The sequence below is a fragment of the Microcebus murinus genome, chromosome 14 (genome assembly GCF_040939455.1).
Source record: "Microcebus murinus isolate Inina chromosome 14, M.murinus_Inina_mat1.0, whole genome shotgun sequence".
Taxonomy (NCBI): Eukaryota; Metazoa; Chordata; class Mammalia; order Primates; family Cheirogaleidae; genus Microcebus; species Microcebus murinus.
The window spans coordinates 12,734,820-12,755,164 of NC_134117.1; the positions used below are offsets into that span (position 1 = coordinate 12,734,820).

Consider the following 20,345-nt stretch of genomic DNA (forward strand, 5'->3'; position numbering starts at 1 on the left):
CAGTGGATACTGGATGAGTGCCCACCATATGCCAGGTAATGTAGACACTATTAGAGATACTAATTGGGTGGTCCTTATGAGATATTTAATGTAAATAAATCAGCTGCAGTTAGATGGAGGTAAACACAAGATCTAGAACTGCACTTATGGTGATAAATGTTCCAAAATGGTTCTGTGCTTTGGTCAAGCTATTCTGCAAGAGAGACAAATTTCACTATTTTGATCAATATGTTTACGTTCACCTCAGATGCATTTATCTAATTGGTACACATCTCAACAGCTTTATTTATTTTGCAGCAAAATAGTGCAAAGGTTAGGCAATAGATAGTTGAGATTTTTAAGTCAAATTTAATTACTTAATTGCAATTACTTCTAGATGTGTGTTTTCTTGTAACATTGACAATTTTAAGAGACTTGAAAAAGATTTGCTTCAATGTTTCCTTTCTGCATGATTCCTACACAAAAGATGGCAATTTAAAAATAGATTCTATTTATTTGCTGCTCCTCTTTAGACTATGGATTTATTCCAAAAATGAAAACATCTCTTTGATTTTTCGCAAATGAGTTTTTGGTAGTTATTTCTTCTTTGGACTGATTTAACAAAAGATGTACTGTAAGTTATAAAAACATTTTTGAGATCAAAGATGAATGAATATTTGGGATTAGGTACCAGGTTGAGTTTTTAAAGACCTGGAGAAATTCATGTTGACAAATGAACAAAATCTACTTTGTTTTACATAGGTGAGACTGTATTGACTTCCATCCTACAAATTTTTATACTTTCATTTTTTTATCATATCCTTTATTTTTTAAAAATATGTTGCTACGTGGTAGCTGTTAACCTTAGTAAATTATTGGTGTTCCACAACTCTGTCTGAAAAGTAACCGTGATTAATCACATAGTATGGTCTTTCCAAGTCACCCAAAATAGGAAGTAGCTGTTTTCTTGTAACATAAGGTGATTTATTTATGTGTTCTTTGAACAGCTGAAGAAGTCACAGATCTAAAGAGGCAAGCAGTTGAAGAGATGATGGATAGAATTAAAAAGGGAGTTCATCTCAGACCAGTTAATCAGACAGCCAGACCGAAGGCAAAGGTACAGAGTGGCTAACCATTTTTCTGCTTCCTTGATATTCCCTTTTGTCAATGTAAAAATTGGAAGTTTGCTGAAAGGTACATCAGGACTGACTATCAAATCTTAGGATAAGGCTAATGTGTCATAAAAGCTTTTACTTCCATATAAGCCTGTTTTAGGAAGACTCTGACCCATGGTGAACCTATATCAGTATAGGAAGTAAGCCATGTTATTTGCAGGGTGTTGTGGTCTCTATGAGAGAGACATTGATATTAACTGTTGTACCAACAAATAACAATTGTTACACTCTTTCTTTTCTTTGATTCCTGACTCTTTTGTGTAGTTCTATTATGTTTTATGTGCCAGATGCTATTTTAGGCACTGGGGATAAAGCAATAGACAAAAACCCTTGCCTTCCTGAAGCTTCTATTTAATGGGGGGGACCGCACATAATAACAGCAGAACAGAAGAACTAAGACAACTTTTGAAAAGTAGTGCGACCTATATGATTGTTTTTTATAAATTTCACAAACGTATTCCAGGTCACTTCAAGGAGAAAATTTTGTATATACCATCAGCACATATATACCTCCAGGATCTGTTGAGGCACTTAGAGTCTATTTCAGTATTCCTCCCCTCCCTTTGTGTATCTATTACATTTACATAAGTCCCTTTGTTTATCTATTACATTTACATAATCGTTTTTGACATTTTCCTTGAGGAATATTGTTTCTTTCTTTAATTAGGTGTGAACAGATTGGTTCTCCCTCTCCTTCTCCTCATCTTCCTCTTCCTCCACCTTTTCATTCTCCCCCTCCTCTTCCTTTTTTACCAAACTTTTCTTCCTCTCAAGAATTCCCCTCTTCAGCAGCTTAAATGTCCCCTGGTTTTATGACTATTGAGTACAGATTCCGATGGGCTTTCTGAAGTTGCCACTTTGTCTGTCCCGGGCACGGCAGGAGGGGCCCTGGCGTGGACTGTGAGTGGAAAGTGAGTTGGAAAGAGAGACACGATACTCATCTCTGAGGGTAGATTTACATCTGGTGCAACAGAAGCTTCGGCCAGCTGTGTAAAATAGTTCCATCTTGTGCCAATGATCAGAAAGCAGTTTTCGAAGTAAAGGACAGAACGTAAAACTGAAGGAGAAGCTGGGTGTGTAGAATGATCTGGTACAGCTGTTCCAGGGCTGGTGTCTGGCAAGTGAGGGAAGAGCACTGTTGTTGGAGTCAGGCCCTGGCACTGTCACCCAGCTTCCCTGTACGTTTTTCTCTTCAAAATGGGATAGCACCTGCCACCTGACCCATGGGGTTGTTGTCAGGATACATTGGAATAAAGTATGAAAACACTTTAAAATGCAAGGTCTGGCTGGGCGTGGTGGCTCACACTTGTAATCCTAACACTCTGGGAGGCCGAGGCAGGCGGATTGCTCGAGGTCAGGAGTTCGAAACCAGCCTGAGCAAGAGCCAGATCCCGTCTCTACTAAAAATAGAAAAGAAATTAATTGACCAACTAAAAAAATATATACATACAAAAAATTAGCCGTGCATGGTGGCGCACACCTATAGTCCCTGCTACTCAGGAGGCTGAGGCAGTAGGATCGCTTGAGCTCAGGAGATTGAGGTTGCTGTGAGCTAGGCTGACGCCACAGCACTCACTCTAGCCTGGGCAACAAAGTGAGACTCTGTCTCAACAAAAATAAATAAATAAAATGCAAGGTCTGAGTGCCATCTTTGAGAAACAATACATTTTTATGACTTTCATATCACCACGATTATGGAAAGAATAAGCAAAACCAAACTATTACTGGAAGAAAATGCAATGCCATAAAGAAAAAGTTAGTTTAGAAAGAAAGATGTTGAATACTTCTTAAAGCATAAGCAATCAGTGTTCAGTACGAACTTTCATCTTCAGAGTATCACTATGTGCTTTTTCTTTCTTCTCATGACTCTTCCAACAGTTACACATTATTTAATGTCAATTCAAAATCTGGGATGCAACTGAACAAGGATCAGTGGACAGCTGAGTTTTTCGCTGGTAATCATTAAGCTGGGTAGACGTAGTGCTGAATGACCTGGTCAGTAACCTTTAAGGCATATGGCCACTGCATGCTTGAGGGCACACGTCTTCCCCCAGGACCAACATGGCTTTCCTGAAATGTCACCAGTTAATGAGAATGTGCCGTACAGGCTTCAAAAGGCGTGTGCAGTCAGAGGGCAGCCTGAGTGGCATGGCAGCATTTTGGGTATTTGCTCAAATATCACAGCTTATCACCTGAACAGCTGACCTGCAGAAGTTAAGCTTGCTTTGAGAATACTAATTTAACTGCATATTTTCTAAATTCCTTAGTGGTGGCATTGGTGCCAGCGTGGTTGAAATTAGTGTCTTAGAGCTTCTGACTGGCATGCGTATTACACGGGAAACCCGGGCTATGAAAGCTGAGTGCCACAGTCAGATTTGTACACGAGCAGCAGACCTCTCTCACTTCTCTGCTTCCGTTTTTAAAAATTGAAATGAGATCTTATTCTTGTATTCTCTTTTGAGAAGCAAGGATGATAGGCTGTTATCAACCTACTGATCAACTCCCATTTTTTGGTGAGAGAGAATGTATAGCCTTACCTCTTTTGCAGGAGTGAGAGGCCCTAGGAGCTCCTTTCACTGTGTCTTACAAGTTTTCTGTCCGTCTCCATTCTTGTGGAAGGAGGTGGGGCCGGGGAGATCAGAAGTCTTTCCTGAACTTCTTTTTCATGAGGGCCTCATGCTGAATTTTCTCTCCATTAAATTGGGAATCAGTTGAGGGATCCACTAGATTATTAGATACTGTGGGACAGGCGAATCTTACCCAGAATTTTATTGCAGATTATTTTGTTCATGGTATGGCCGGAAGAGAACTGGGCTTGTACTCGAGACACCTGACTCAAATGCTGCTTTCTAAGTCTCCTGCTAAGGTGACTTAGTGATTGGACTACGCCCCCTCTGAGCCCTCTCCTGCTGTGCCAGCCAGCTATGCAGCATTCTCCCGCAAGCCAGGTTCTTGGCTGGTCCCAGGTCTCCTGCCTCTGGTCCTGTTGTGGAATTCATCAAACAAGACGTGCCAGGGTGCCAGGCCCCTGGAGGCTGACCTACACCTGGAGCTGGTAGAGCTGAGAGAGGTTTGCTGCCCTGTCGCTTGCTTGCACTCTCTGCTGCCTTCTCCCTAGTCCTTGCTTGCTGGTAGAATCCAGCATTGCAAGTGGAAACAGTTCCTTATAAAGAGCTCTGAATAATTTGGAATCAGATCTTTGAGATCTAGTGTTTACCAAATCTTTTCTATCTATGGTGATAACCAAGAGGCAATAAAATGATATTTAGAAGATGTAGCATGCTTCCTTTTGCTTCGAATATATACTTCTAATTTTCTATTTAACTGCCACTTGGGAGCACTAACATGGCTAATATTTTTTCCTAACCTTAAGACATGACCTAATTTAAAAAATCTATATATGGCCAGGTGCCATGGCTCACGCCTGTAATCCTAGCACTCTGGGAGGCCAAGATGGGAGGATCACTTGAGGTCAGGAGTTCGAGACCAGCCTGAACAAGTGCAAGACACCATCTCTACAAAAAAAGAAAAGAAAAATTAGCTGGGTGTGGTGGTGTGCACCTGTATTCCCAGCTACTTGGGAGCCTGAGGCAGGAGGATTACTTGAGCCCAGGAGTTTGAAGTTGCAGTGGGCTATGATGATATCACTGCATTCCAGCTCAGGCAACAAAGCAAGACTCTGTCTCAAAAAATAGATAAATAAAAATTTAAAAATATATAGTCATACATATCACCAGTATAAGCTACCAATACTTTGCCATGTAAACATCATTGGTATTTTAAAACTGAATTAGTAATTGTTTTCTTTTTAAAATTGTAGCCAGAAACTTCAAAAGCCTCTGAAAGTGCAGTGGATGAACTAAAAGGAATACTGGTAAGAATAGATCTCAGTTTATTGTTTAGTTAATGGGGAAATGAAAGGCGAATATATTTAAAATGTGTGTAATTATGAATAATTATTTTTGGTATGTTTTATTCCCATTTACAATTAGCCTCATGTCTTTTGTCAGTTTATTTGATTGTACTTTTTGTGTTAATAATGTATCAAATAACACTTTGCTATTTCTATTCTAAAAGAGTCATTACACTTTCACCAAAGTCATTGTTTCCTGTTCTTGTCCTTCAATCCTGGCATTACAGCTTAAAGATCAAGTGTCTGGCCACGTGCAAGAATCTGTACATGTTTATGAATAACAGAAATATGATAGATGGGTAGTGCTTTACTTTGAGGCATGAAAGTGGAGTTCTTGACACCTAAACGTAAATCTGAGCTCCTACCCAAATATGTTAGTCTCAGGATCCCAATCTGCCTTTGCTCACAGTTGAAACAATTATTTGATGATAAATTGGAGAATAAAATAAGAGGCCCTTTCTATATATTACTAATTTCATTTTCTAAAGGCAATTCATATCTGTTGGCAAGGATGCTTCATGTCCCTCCCTAGTCGTACTTCTTTCCAAAGTGTGAGCTTTTGCCAACAGAATACATGGCTACTACCCTCTCCAACAGTTGCTGTCAGAAACAAACGCGCCACTTTGAAAATGTTTCAGATACTAAGAGCTCTATTTTCAGATCTTGTTACGGTCCCAGTTATTATGCACAGTAAGTCAACAAACAGAGGGGCGGAGGTATAGGACTAAATACTCCCATGTCTGTTGTTACTGGGCTAATTATGCATTGCATGTAGACATGCACATAATTGTGGTAAACAAGATTATTTTCATCAAGCATGTCTTTAAACAGTAGACTTAACTCAGAATGGCTCAATTAGTTTGCTGCAGTTTTAAGTGAGTGGGATTAGCACTGAAGAGAGGTATATCACTGGTTAGCAGTGGTGGTCTACCTACAGAATAAAGTACTAAAATCATTGAAAAAATATGTGGTTATTATCCAATGGATTCTTTGATGGGAAAATTTTGTTATTCAGTGTTCCCCTGTGGAGAACTTCCTATGAGAGCACCTTTGTTGTGTCTGCATTATGATGCTAATTAATGTCCATAAAGATGTTCTCTGTGGCACTGTTCTGATCATCCATGAAACAGTAAACCACACTGACTTTGACTTTTTAAAAATTAGGTTTATTTAAAAAATCAGACATCTATATGAAATGCATATGATATTATGTGATTGTTCAAGATATCCCATTCCCTGGTAATGCAAGTTGATAAATTAGCAAGTGCATTGGATGGTAGCAAGTTTAGTAAATTACAGCATAAATATCATATTCACCATAATTTTGTCCCACTTCGAGGAGAGAAATTTGAACTAATTTACAAATTATAAACATTTTTAAAATATCATTTTTTTTTCTGCAAATTGCCCCCATCCTTCTTTCCCTGAATCTTGTCTGGCATTAATATATCACCAACAGTTATTCTGACAATATTATTTCTTTGCATTAAGTTTTTTTAAAAAGTGAAACTCATGATCCTCTCTCCTACTCTTTCTTTGCCAAATGGCAGCTGTTTCTTTGTGGGAAAATGGACCATTTGTAACAGGAAAATCACCTGAGGCCAAGAAATCTTACCTATTCTTCTAGGGGAGGGTGGAGGGGAGGGAAGGGAGAAAGCAACAGCCCCCAGCTCAGTTTGGCTAACAGATGGATCTTTATTGGTGCTTCTTGCTAAAGTTTAGATTATTTGGATTATCAAAGTTAGTACCCAGAAAAGCACATGATGCCAACCTCACAATCATGACATGTGAAAAACAAATATGAAAGAACATGGAAAGCCTACAGTTGTGTGCTGAAGTGGAAAGCCAGCACCTGTGCCAGGAGATGCCAGGAAACACTATGTTTAGTTCTTTTGTAGAACAGAGACCAGGAAAGAAGCTCAGGTATTTTTGCTGAAATGAAATGTGACCCAAGTTGTAAGACTTAGAAATTTGGCCTTCTGCTGAGTTAGTGCACATGTAGAAAACCAGTCTCTGGTTTGGAAGGGTTGGAAAACCCTATTCTATTTTTTGAGCTGTACAATTTTCAAGCCAATTTTTAAAGTTTCAGTGTTAACAGAATTCATTTTTCCAAACCTACTTACACTTAATTTTTAAAGCTGTATATTTTGCAGATAATATATATATATATATATATATATATATATATATATATAGTCCATTTTTCATAGTCACACAAGGTTTTGAGGCATAGGAAATGAAACCTCTTGAGTCACCCCAGTCATTTAAAAGCCACTGTAGGCTGGATGCAGTAGCTCATGCCTGTGAATCCCTGCACTGTGGGAGGATTGCTTGAGACCAAGAGTTTGAGGTTACAGTAAGCTATGATCACGCTACTGCACTCCAGGTTGGGAGACAGATCAAGACCCTGTCTCTAAAAGAAAGAAAGAAAAGCCACTCTAAGTGGTAATGGTGATTTCTCAATAATAAATTGGTACAAATTAAGCCAAAAATCCCTTCTCAATTTCAATTGGCTATAAATCAAAGAAAAGAAAAACAGGTTTTAGAAATTCTCTTATGGGTCTTTTCAAACATTCTCAGTTTTTAAAGTACCTAGAAATTGTTGAATAATTTTGCCATCTGAGAATTAGATTAATCAGTATTATGAACATTTAATTAGCGTGGAGGCTAAGATTGTTGGAAGATGTAAGTTCTAGGTCCAGCCTCATCACTGATTTATTGTGGGACCTGACCCAGAGGCTGAGGATTGCTGAGTTTGAATTCTCTGGCCCGTAAATAGGTAAATAAGATAATCTTGGTATTCTGTTAGTTGAGAGTCATGCAGAAATCTTTCTTTGAGAGTCATGCTCTTCATCATTTCAGGTGAGAGTCATGCAGAATTCTTTTTCCCTCCATTATTTCCCCTGTAAATTTAAAGTTTACTCATATATTAGCTGAATCAACCACTTCTGTCGGTAAATAGAGAAAGAAATTTGAGATTCAAAGTTTAGAACTTGGAAAATGGATTCCTTTAGTATCAGGTATGGGTGGGTAGTTTACTACAGCCAGGGATTTGGGGGAAATAATGTTGTTATCCAAGTGTAAAACTAGAGAATATTGTGAAAGATAAATTCATCAAAAAAAGGATATTCTTGGAAGGTATATTTATGTGTGTGTGTACCCTACACACCTATTCTTTTTCCTTGAATTAATTCCAGCCGTTGGAAAAGAACAGAGTGTCCTTGACATTTAAGCAATGTAATAGTTTTACAACTCATGTTAATAGTTGAAGAAGTCATCAGTGTCAACCATAATTTACTTTGTGACTCCTCCATGAGCAGATACAGATCTTCAATGTCAAAGAAACCAAATCATCTCATTTTTTAATTGTAAAATAACCTGTTTAAAGTGTTACCTGTGATGCGATATTTCTCTTACTATATTTTATGGATTTTTGCACTGAATGAAAAGCAAAAAGAGATACGTCCAGGGGAAAAAATATCATCTGCCTGATTGAAATATGAGCCTTATCTGAAGCAAAATAATATAATCTCCTAATCTTGTTAGTCAATATCCCCCCATGACAACCGGCTGCTTTTCTATAACTTTAAGCATTGGGGGAGGGGAGCTTTTCTAAACAAAACAACCTAAGGTATACCATGTGAGATTTGTAACCATCTGATTTTGTAAGTAACTTTTTTTATTTTATAGACTAAAGAAGAAACATGGGTTACCATTTATAGCCAGTAGAATTCTTAGAATCCTTCAGGAAGTTGGCAGGGTGGAGGGAGCAGGAGTAAGACAAGCCCTCAGTGAGTTTGGCCATCACAAAGGCTGGCAGGTCATTAGCCTTGGTGGACAAAAGCCGCCTTCTGACTCTGGCATGAAGTCTGGCGAGTTATACCAGACTTGAGGTTCCTATTTCCTCCGATCAAAAGATTATAGTTCTCCTGGCTTCCCCTTCAACCACTACCCAAGCCTGTGGCACAGTTGAAGAGGACCGTTTCAAAGAAATAGTGAGCATTTCTTATGGGGGTAAAAAAAACCTTGTAATGTTGAGTCTGTGTATGAATTTAATATATGTATTAAATTCTTACATATAATTGAGAAAAAGCACATCATTCAGTGTTCTGTTCCAACACTTGCCTAGTAACAGAGGTGGAAAACCACAGCTCTCCCTCTGTAACATACTTCTCAGAGGAGCCAGGGCAGGGAACCACCGCAGGGGTCTTTCTGTCTTCTTGAAAGCCAGTGTCAGTTTCAGCACGAGCACGGCTTCATAGCATCTCTTGTCTCCTTCAGTGTCTTCTGGGCCCTGGAAAATATATTCACTGCCTCCTCTGTTAGGAATCTGCAATTAAGAGGCCCGACCCTTGTTTGCCTCTGTGTATGATTATAACTTTCCTCTTTCACACTGAAATCAAGGTGTGCTCAGTGCAGCCCTTTGGCTAGGCCACCGGAGAGCATCACGTGCCTCCTTTGGCAGCCATGACACCCCTGACATCAGGCCTGCAGCCAGCAGGCTCACTTTCTCTGAAGAATCAGCCACACATTTTTCAGTGCCACAAGGATTTGGGTTTAGTGGCTCGTGTATGGCATATCAAGATTTCCTTCTAAGGTGAGTTTATTATGTCCATTCTCTTCCCCACCCGGTCAACACACATCAGAATCTTAATCATCGTTATGCAGGTACCTTCCCACCGCTGAATTTCATGTAGTGAGCTCATCAAGAGTTGTTCTTTCACTGCTCTTCCGATGCGAAAGCTAGCATCTGCACCATCAGTAGCATCTTCTAAATGATTCAGCACTCTGTGTTGTTGAAGATTACACACTAAAAAATATATATATATATAAAATTTGTTTTATTTCTTAATTCCATTTAAATTCTGGTAATGTTTTGTTGGTTTGATTTTTATATTCTTTTGTATATTGTATTAAGACATTAACCTTTTTGTTTTTGTTTTGTTTTCACTTTAGGGGACACTTAACAAATCCACTAGTTCAAGAAGCTTAAAATCCCTTGACCCTGAAAACAGTGAAACTGAGTTAGAAAGGATTTTGCGTCGCAGAAAGGTGACAGCAGAAGCAGATAGCAGTAGTAAGCCGGTTTGAATTCTCCATGGTCCTACTCTTCATCTCTGAAACATCTTCCTTTAAGTCCCTTTTTTAATATGAAATGATCTTTTAAAAATCATTAAAATATTCATTTTTAATGTGAGTGAGAAGTATTGGATAGGCAAAGGTATATATGGATATCTCATAAGAACTCTTATGCATTTTTATTTATTGGTATGTTTATTTGTTTATTTGAAGATAATCAGATGTTTATAGATCTGATTGTTTAATGCAAGGTACCCTGTGTAAAGACATTCAGGGTGGGTTTTGGCAACAATACAGCATCAAGTACAGGCCCTGGGACCAGACCCATGTGAGTTTGAATCCTAGTTCTGTGGTATATTAGCTGGTTGCCCTTAGGCAAATTACTCAACCTCTCTATGCCTCAATTTCTTCATCTATAAAATGAGGATAATAAAAGCACTATTTCATAGAATTATTCTAGAGAGTAAGTCAGTCACTATATGAAAAATGCTTAGCACTGTGTCTGGCAAGAAGTGAGCACACAGTAATTAGTAGTGGTACTAGTAATTACACATCAGTTACAGACTCAGGGAAGTCATCTTTACTCTTTGTATCTGTTTAGCTTATCGTCCCTGCCTGTAAAGCAAGTGAGACATTACAGCTCTGTTACCAAGTATAATATACCATCTGAACAAGCCTTGAGCTCACAGTTTGTATTTGTCATGTTAAGCATGTATTAGGCCTCAAGATCTGTTCCAGAACTAACTGTGTATGTCCTCAATTGTTTTCATCAGCTTGGTCATAAGGAATTAACAGAAACCTTTATGAGGTTTTTTTTTTTCCCTTGTGGCCAGGTAGGAGGCTGACTTTAAAAACCTACTGTAAAGGCCGGGCCCGGTGGCTCACGCCTGTAATCCTAGCACTTTGGGAGGCCGAGGCGGGCGGATTGCTCAAGGTCAGGAGTTCGAAACCAGCCTGAGCGAGACCCCGTCTCTACCAAAAATAGAAAGATATTAATTGACCAACTAAAAATATATATACAAAAAATTGGCCGGGCATGGTGGCACATGCCTGTAGTCCCAGCTACTCGGGAGGCTGAGGCAGGAGGATCGCTTGAGCCCAGGAGATTGAGGTTGCTGTGAGCGAGGCTGACACCATGGCACTCACTCTAGCCTGGGCAACAAAGTGAGACTCTGTCTCAAAAAAAAAAACAACAACAAAAAAAACCTACTGTAAAGTAAAATAAGTCAGCAGCCATAGCTAATGGGCTGAATCTTCTAGACTCAGCTCAGTCAGCTCCAAATAGTCCATCATAACAGTTGAAATCTGGAAAATATTGAGTAATGTTGACCACATTTAAGTTGCTAGAATATTAAAGATGGATTTTTGATAATCCAACTCTAGTTTTCATATGTACATTTACCCAAATAATTGAGTAAATTGATTCCTTGAACCCAAAGCAGCATAATACCAGCCAAACTTTTATTATAAAAAGGTAAAACCTTTGTTTTCTTCTTGTAAAAAATTCAACCATTCAGTTTTTAGTTTGGTCTGGAGATTCTACCATTAAAATCCTGGGAGGATTCCCTACCATGCAAAATAACCACCTCTTGGAAAATCAAGGGTGTGCCACAAGATATTTTTTTCTTAGGATTGCTCTGTGAGCATTACACAGCCTCCATGTGAATTGTTACTCATTTTGTGCTTGTATCATCCTTTCCATTGTTTCATGTTTTAGGGCTTTGTCAGTGCCATTTTAGTGTTCTGTCATTTACATTTTGTGTTTTGTCACTGACCTTTTAGTTTCTTCAGAAACACTCTTACTTCACTCATGAATTTGGTCAAACATTTGCAACACTCATTGTTTCAGAGTTTTGATGAAAGAAATAAGGAAACATTTTCATTTTAGTCAATATGGAAATTTGGATATTTCAAAGAGCAGAGCAAGGCACACATTTTATAGGCATGGTGAGGATCTTTCATTTTATTTATTGTATTTCACCAATATACTCAATTTGATATTGAAGGGAGTTAGAATAAAAGATATATATTCAACAGAACCATTAGTAAATGCATGGAGAAATAAGAACTGACATTGGTGATGTAGAGAGGAAACACATACTGAAGGAGAGCCTTATAATTGAGCAGAAATTTTCTTTGAGCTTCCTAATAGCCAAGGCAAAAAAAGGGGGTGAGGCAGGAGAGGAAACAAACTTATAGACGCTCATCATCTAAAAAAGAAAGCACACTATTTTTTAGTTGTTACAAACATTTTTCTAGCATCAAACTAGAAGAGGCATTTACCATGTGAATCTTTTTATTAATATAAAGTTCATGGATCTGAAAATTCCAAGGGAAAAATTAAGAAGTTAAAACAGCACAGCTGCATGGCAGGAGTATAATGACAGAGATGAGGAGTTGGACAGGTTGGTGCCTCAGGTACTTGATTCTCTGAGGTGGTTTTCTTCTGCACACAAGGGCTTATGGGAAAGCAGACGTGAGGTCACAAATGGGGACAGGAAGTATCATAAGAGAGGCAGCCTGAGGTTTGCAGAACACAATTACCAGGTTAGTGGGTATTTCCTCCAGGAGCAAGGCACGAACCATTCCTTTTCCTTAGAATTTTTCTTATGAATCTAGCTGATGTTCCCTTGTTTTATCTGGCCTTGTGGCCTACCCAACTGGCATTTCAAAGATCAGCCAGTGCTGCTGCTTAGAGAACTTTGGGTGGCTTAAATAGGATGCAGTAATAATAATCCTAAACACTGTGGATTTTTCAAAATTCCTCTTTGTATAAGAGAAAAATAAGAGCTCTGGCTCAGCTCACTACTCACCCTTTTTTTAAGTTGGTGTCAGTTGCAAGAACAAGTTGCTTTTTTACAAGGACAGATTGTTTAAAGCTGTCTAGTGTTGTAGTCAACAATTATCCAAGGACAAAATAGAGCTGATCTGTAGCAAATCTTGAATTCAACTTCATATTCATATTTTCAGAAACTTTATTTCTTGATCTTTCTGCCTTTCTCTTTACTCCCACATCCCCATAAAACATGAGACTTAACATAGCAAGGAGGAAAACACCCTTAAAACTAGAATAATCAATAATGTTGCCAACTTGTCTGCCCAGATAGGATAGATGAAATAAATAAGGAAGGCAGACACTAATGCTTTCTTCCACCGGATCAGAGGGGTTCTGTGTCTCCCACATAGAGTGAGGCTAAAGGAGGTATCCAACAGAATGGCTGAACAGTTTTTCAGTCTCTCTTTTAGGTAGGTTTTTCAAATAGACCTTCATTTATAGAGTTGTTATGTTGTGCTATTGTATTACATCAGACACATCATATCCAAATGCAAAAATAATGTTCCAAAGCTTAATATTAATGGTCAGGGATTAGATAGCATTTTGGATTGTACCCACTAGCACTTTCCATCTTGGGAGATGATCTGACATTTCTTAGGAATAAGGAAACTCCCAATGTTGTGCTTTTCTGAGTGACACCTTTCCAGGTTGTCCTCAAGCTTCATTCTTAGAAATTATTTAATTTGCATATTTGTGAGTTATTTTATAAATCTCTATTTTAAAGGCATACCTTCTGAAGTTTTAAGAAAGACATACTAGAATCTTACTTTGAGAAAAAAACTGCCTATGATAGACTCTTTCTACCTAGAGTCAGGAAAAAAGTCATGATAGGGCTTAACGTCACTGCCCAGAATTTTTAGATTCATATGCCAATAATTTCAGTAACAAGCACTGTTATGGTTTTAAAATCCTGTCCCAAAGAACAGAAAAGTCCGATAGGTAAATAGCCAAACTCTTTTCCACTTAATTTTTATGATCCTGTGTCTGTATTTTAAGAGGAAATAAATCCACTTACTTCTCATTCATATTAAAATGAAAATGTTCATAAAAGCTGTTTAATGCTTGAGAAGGCTTCATGAGCCTTTTAGAAAGAGCCTTTTGACATTGTTCCATTTTCTGTTTAAAATGCAGGGCTGAGTTTTGGGGAAGAATTAACTCTTGAGAGACAAAATGGTTCAAGTAGGGCTGTCAGAAAGCCACACTCTGTGAGAAGAAAAGAGTTTTCACAATTCCAGTATTACTGAGGACTCTGGTCAGTGAGGGAAGTATGGCCCAGGATTTTGTGGTTTCTTAAATGTCTGTACACAATTTCTCAGCGTGGTCCTCTGCTGCATTAAAAAGCAGTAGCACCACCCAAAACAGAGCATATTTCCAATAGGGACATTTTCCAGCATGCTCTTGAAATTTTTACCAAACTTGGCCCTTTCACTTCTTGAAGGATTTTCAGCTAATCTGTTTTTCAAAACCATATTAATAAGCATTATATGGAATTATTAAACTTGAGGTATGTGTTTGGTTTTAAGGTCCAACCGGGATATTAGCCACCTCAGAGTCCAAATCCATGCCAGTGTTGGGTTCTGTATCCAGTGTAACAAAAACAGCCTTGAACAAGAAAACTCTGGAGGCAGAATTCAACAGCCCGTCCCCCCCAACACCTGAGCCAGGTGAAGGGTCCCGTAAATTGGAAGGATGCACAAGTTCCAAGGTTACATTTCAGTAAGTAACGATGCTCTTTACTAAGTAGTGTGTAGAAGAATCTGTAATGACTGTGTGTTTCTTTGGTTTGTTTCTCTTTAGAGAGATTTTCATTTAGCTAGCCAATAAATATTCTTCTTCGATTTGATGAACCAGCTTTTGATTCAACGCTCCTATAATAGCTTAGAGTTCTCAATTCGGATCCAAAGCAAATACCATGTATGAAGAGAATTAATTCCTTCCCCTAAACTGGTTTGGTAATCAGGTTCTTCTTCTACACAAAGACTTGACCTAGATGATACTTAATCTGCATCAGGAAACAGTCAGTCTTTCAAGATTAAATGCTTCGATCATCCCTCTTAATGGTTCATGAACAGCTGAAGAAGATACTAGATTTTTCAGAGGCTACTTTGCAGGGTACCTTTTTACAACCTTATTTTCTGGTCCTCAGCTAAAGATGAGCCTAATATTGCTCTATCTCGAGAATGAAAACATACTATTTAAGGAGTTATCTATATAGTCTTACTTCAAAGTGGCACTTTGATTGTCAAAGAGTTAATCCTGCTGTTGAATGTGTTTCAGACAGACCTAGTAGAGGATCAATTTGTTTTATAACAATGGCAAGCTCTTTTTGAAATTAGTCTACGGTTTTGCTTTAGTTCTCTTGCCAGGATGTCAGCTAGTTTGTCACTTAGAGAAAAGGAAGAGGTGAGACAAATCAGATCAGCCGAATATTGTAATCATGGTTAATTAAACCTCTGATTTCCTGTTCTATCAAGAAAGAAAGAACCCCTTTTTTGTAGTTCTAGCTGTCTTAGCTTAAAAGGTGGACAAATGAAGTTGAAATTCAATTTGGATCTATTTTTGCCAACTGGTATTTTCTTCCTCTCTTGCATTTCTCTCATTGGTACTATTAACTTTTTTTCCTCTCTTTTGGAATGAATGGCCCTCTTTGCTGATTTACAGTTTTATCTAATTTCATTGTGTTTAAAAGTACATTTTCTCCTGTGGTCATGTGCTTCCTTTCTTTTGACTAGAGTCATTTGAACAGTTCTTACAGAAAGATGATCTATATTCATTCTTCATCTTTTCTATTAAATTTGTTTAACACCTAATTTGACATCAACAATCTGGCTACATTTGAACCAATATCCAGACACAAAAGCAATTTGGCTGAGACAAGTTAGTTTCTGATAAATGCTTCAGTGTGTGTGTATAGATTTTTTGCCTTTACCATTTTACACAGATAGTCTTAATCAGAAAATACTGCAACTCTTTCCTCCCTTTGTCTGCCTTTTATTCTCCAAAAGTAAGTGGAAATTACATTTCCAAGAAAGGAAATGAAATAATTGCAGGCCCAAGGTCTGCAAAATGTGTGTTGAATTGACAGTGAAAAGGATCCATGTGTTGACAGACACAGTTGTTAGATGCCATAAAGGCCGATGTGAAGCTCAATTTATTTCTCATCTTGCTTGTTCAATGACTGCTTAAGAGACACATTTCAATTTAATTTATCTACTTAAAGTACTAATACAGATACTGTGTGCTGCTGTATTAACTTTTAAATTTTGTAACCTAATGCTTGATTATTCAGTTCTTGACATTCTTTAGCTAAAATAACTAATGCCATGTATTTTCATATTGACAGCCATTTAGCAAATAAGAGTGCCTTTCTGAAAAATCTGTTTCTTAAGTACAATTAGACTATCCACATGAATCTGAGAATTTTGTGTATGTGCAGGGTAATTATTTGCTTCCCAGACAGGCACACTTCATTCATTTGTGTTTAAACCTTTTAATAACTAAAAGAAGTTTAACTTAATGTAGTTACATGTAAGCTTTAAAAGTGAAAACTTAGAACTTACAAGCTTATATATAACTACATGAAGTTAAACTTCTTAGCCTAGCTGCCAGGAACAAGAAGGGTTATTTTCAGGGCTGTTTCTGGCTGGCTTTGACTAATAAGTTCACTCTATTATACTAATCATAAGGTAGAAGCAATCACATTGTCTTACCTCAAAGCACTTTGAAGTCAGGTCAGCAATTAAAAAGTGAAATGTTTCTTTTGCTTTTTAAAACTGTCTTTGTACTCTCGTAGTCATGCCTTTACTTTGATCTGTGGCAACACCACCATAGTGTTTCAGGTGAGCGGCACTACTGGCTCTTGACAGGAATGAAGGTCAAGGGAGGATGCCAATCACAGTAGCCTCTAATGTGTACATTATTGCCCCAACACCCCCCCCTTCCACCCCGGACCCTACCATTCTGCCTTCCCCTCTTCCCTCCACTTTGACCTTGCTGGCCCGGTACTGTTCCACCTAGGCCCTTGGCTTTTGCCAACCCTCTACCTTGTACGCCGGTATCCCCTAGTAGCTTCATGGCTTACTCCCTCAATTAATTAGAATGTTCAACTAACCAGCATTCTCCCATTATTGAACAGTCTCCTACACACGTAAGCTAGATATTAGAGGTTTTTGTTTGTTGGTTGTTTTATTGGATCATTTGGTTTTTAAAAACATTTCTTACATGTCATGAATCATTTACATGCAGCTCAAACTTGCATATCTTCTTCACCTTTATACCTACTCCAGATAAAGTTATTGGAGACAATAGAATACTCAGTTGGAAAAGAAATATTTAGCTAGGCTAACTTGATTGGCCTCAAATGGACAGAAATGTTTGCTAATCTACTAAGAAAGGTTTTAAATGTAAAGGTAGAAATAAAGATGTTTTCTGCATGAGATCTTCACCAGAAAATTAAATAGCATCAAGCTATCCCTAGAAAAGTTATTTTTAATAAATTCCTAAAATCAGCATATGCATCTATTCCAAATAATTAAGTAACTCCTGTCTGGTAAATTATAAAGTCAGAGATGTACTGATTTATTTCCTAGGGACCTATGAAAAAGCAAGAAATAATTTTAATACCTAATTATAAGGATTAATTAACATTAATGTTCTTGTCATTAGCATAAACAAAGCAAGGGTATTTTTTAAGGGGAAAAAAAAAGAAAGGATAATCAGGGCTTAGGGAAGCCTAATGTATTGTTTCTATTTTAATAATAGCTTTGAAAACATTTGTATCCTGTTAATTATTTCTAATAAGTATATACTGTCTAGTCATAATATCTTAAATCTCACAGTGAATTTGAATTTTATTCTGATTATAATTCAGCTAGGAATTATGCTCGAAATCACCCTTTTTGTCATGACGTATAAGGAGCTGGCCTAGCACGTGAACAGCGTAAACCTGATTTTTGCTTTTGTGTTCTTTCTGTTGATCTACATTAATCTGATAATGTTAAAATATAGTAAGACTTATTGATTCAGACTAATCAATGAGTGGGATGGTCCATATAAAAAAGAGGAAACTCTAGAATTATAGAATTTTTCAAAGAAACCGTTACCACTTTCAGACAGCTGTAGTAACTGGAAATAGGCTAATCAAGCGTTGCGCAGGGTCAGAAAAATAAAAATGATTTACATTTGCATCAATAAGATCCTGTAGACTAGGTGTCGTGTCTCATGTCTGTAATCCCAGCACTTTGGGGGGCTGAGGCGAGAGGATCGCTTGAGCCCAGGAGTTTGAGATGGGCCTAGGTAATACAGCGAGACCCCGTCTCTACAAAAAAAATGTAAAAATTAGCTGGACCTGTAGTCCTGCCTGTTCAGGAGGCTGAGGCAGGAGGATCGCTTGGGCCCAGGAGTTCGAGGTTATAGTGAGCTATAAAATGATCTATAATCACACAACAAAGCCTAAAATCAGTGCCTTCCTGCGTACTAACAGGGTGGCAAGCAACGTCCAGTTATTTCCAGGGCTTGAGTTCCACAGTCAGTTGGCCTTGGGAAAGTTATTTAATCTATGACTTAGTGTTCTCATGTGTAAATTGAGGGTAGTAACACCTATGTTGTAGGGTTGTCATGTACATTAAGGCAATACATGCCAATACATGTATTGAAATACTTTTCATATACTTTTCATATTGAAAAGTATTTCAATATATTCCTTTTTAATCTTACATTAGAATTATAGTGCTGGGATAATGGACCATCAAGGACAAAAGCTAAGATACTGGTCCATCTGGGTTAGTGACTGGGCCAGACGACCATGAATAAGTCATTTAACCTCTCTGTATTTAGTTATGTTTTTATTTATTGTGTTTTATTGGTTATGTTTTTATTATGTTTCTTCTACTCTAAAATTGAGGCCATTCGATGAGGCACTCTCGAGTCCCTTGCAGCTCTAAAACACCAGTAATTCCTAACAAATGTGGTCTCTTGGTAAAGATGATCATAGTTAGAATAAAAAACAAGAAATAAGTACATATTTTCTACCTACAACATGTCTCTCAGTATAGATTTATAGTAAGACACACACAAAATCAGAATTGTAAAATAATTAATTTTTAAAATATACCATCAGAACTTACAAGTCCAAATCAAGATGAGTGTTGTCTTTCAGAGCAGTACTCTTGGGAGTCAGCATACTCATTTCAACCCTGTCACTGTAGCCCCAAAGGCTTTTAGACCTATTTGAGTTAGAAATATCTGATCACAGAGCAAATAAATTGGGCCATCTTTTATTTTTATCTGTTTATCTTGGGACAGAGAAAGTGAATGTGAAGTAAAGACTGCTTCAGAGCCAACTCTGTTGGTCCTATAGGAGAATTAGTGTTAGTATTTATTTTGATCAAAAGATGATGCGGCTCACTTTAATCACTACTATTAATATACGTTGAACATATATTCCAAGTGACTTCGGCTTTTGAAAGTAGATTCAATTTTTGGAAATAGCTGTCAGTTTGCCACCACTGCAGATGTATGTATTTTTTAATGTGACATAAATACTTGCTCCCAACCACATGAGCAGAAGAGTGCCATGCAGTAGAGTCGAGCTACAGTTGGTTGGTGCCTGACCCTTTTTCTTTCACTCCAGCTAGGTTGACTGGTCTCACATTTATACATTCTGGGGCACTGAGGAATGAATAACTAGGAAATTAATATTTCACAAACAGAAACATAAGCTGAACAATAAATAAGAAAACCCAGTATACTTCTATGTGGATGAACTTGTCTTCCATTTTAATCCTATTTGAGGTACCTGAAGCATGTTAACTCTGTTATCAATAGAATGCATAAGTCTGATATTATTGATTGATACAGGTACAATAAATTAGAAAAATGTTTGGGAGGAAAAAGCCTACAACATTCCATTTTGTGTGTGGGTTTTTTTTAAGGTAATATTTTCTATTACTCTTCATCAATATATAGCCATAATACCCATCTAAGAGGAAATGTGCTGAAATGGTAGACAGGATGTATATCTTGATTATAGGTGGAAACTATAGGTATTGAACTAGTTTCCGGTTTAAGGATTGAGAATTTTGGAATTTGCTTCTGTGATGTTTTATTGTTGTGACTGTATTTCTACACTAACATTTATTAAGCCAGGTACTTGTAGTATATTATTTTAATTTTCCCAAATCTATAGATTGGACATCATCCCCATTTTATACATGACAAAACTGAGGCTCAGTGAGATAAACAACTTGCCCCAAATTATACTTCTAATTGATAGTTGGGTCAGATTGTGTTTGAACCTTTAAAGTCTGTCTCCAAAGACCATGCTTTTTGAGACATAGCACACTGTGTTTAGTTTCTTAAGAAC

General features: G+C 37.6%; 1 protein-coding gene across 3 annotated transcripts in view; it reads left to right on the top strand.

Annotated features, from left to right (window-relative positions):
- The window catches only part of SHTN1 (shootin 1), a 126,259-nt gene that overhangs the window by 95,145 nt on the left and 10,769 nt on the right, over positions 1 to 20,345 (top strand). For 2 of the 3 annotated variants that reach the window (XM_076009761.1, XM_012774934.2), the window contains exons 13-16: positions 987 to 1,096; positions 4,975 to 5,028; positions 10,024 to 10,144; positions 14,506 to 14,698. In XM_076009761.1, coding sequence (XP_075865876.1) covers positions 987 to 1,096; positions 4,975 to 5,028; positions 10,024 to 10,144; positions 14,506 to 14,698 — 478 coding nt within the window. The remainder of the gene's footprint in view (positions 1 to 986; positions 1,097 to 4,974; positions 5,029 to 10,023; positions 10,145 to 14,505; positions 14,699 to 20,345) is intronic. The other variant, XM_012774959.2, reaches the window with a different exon arrangement.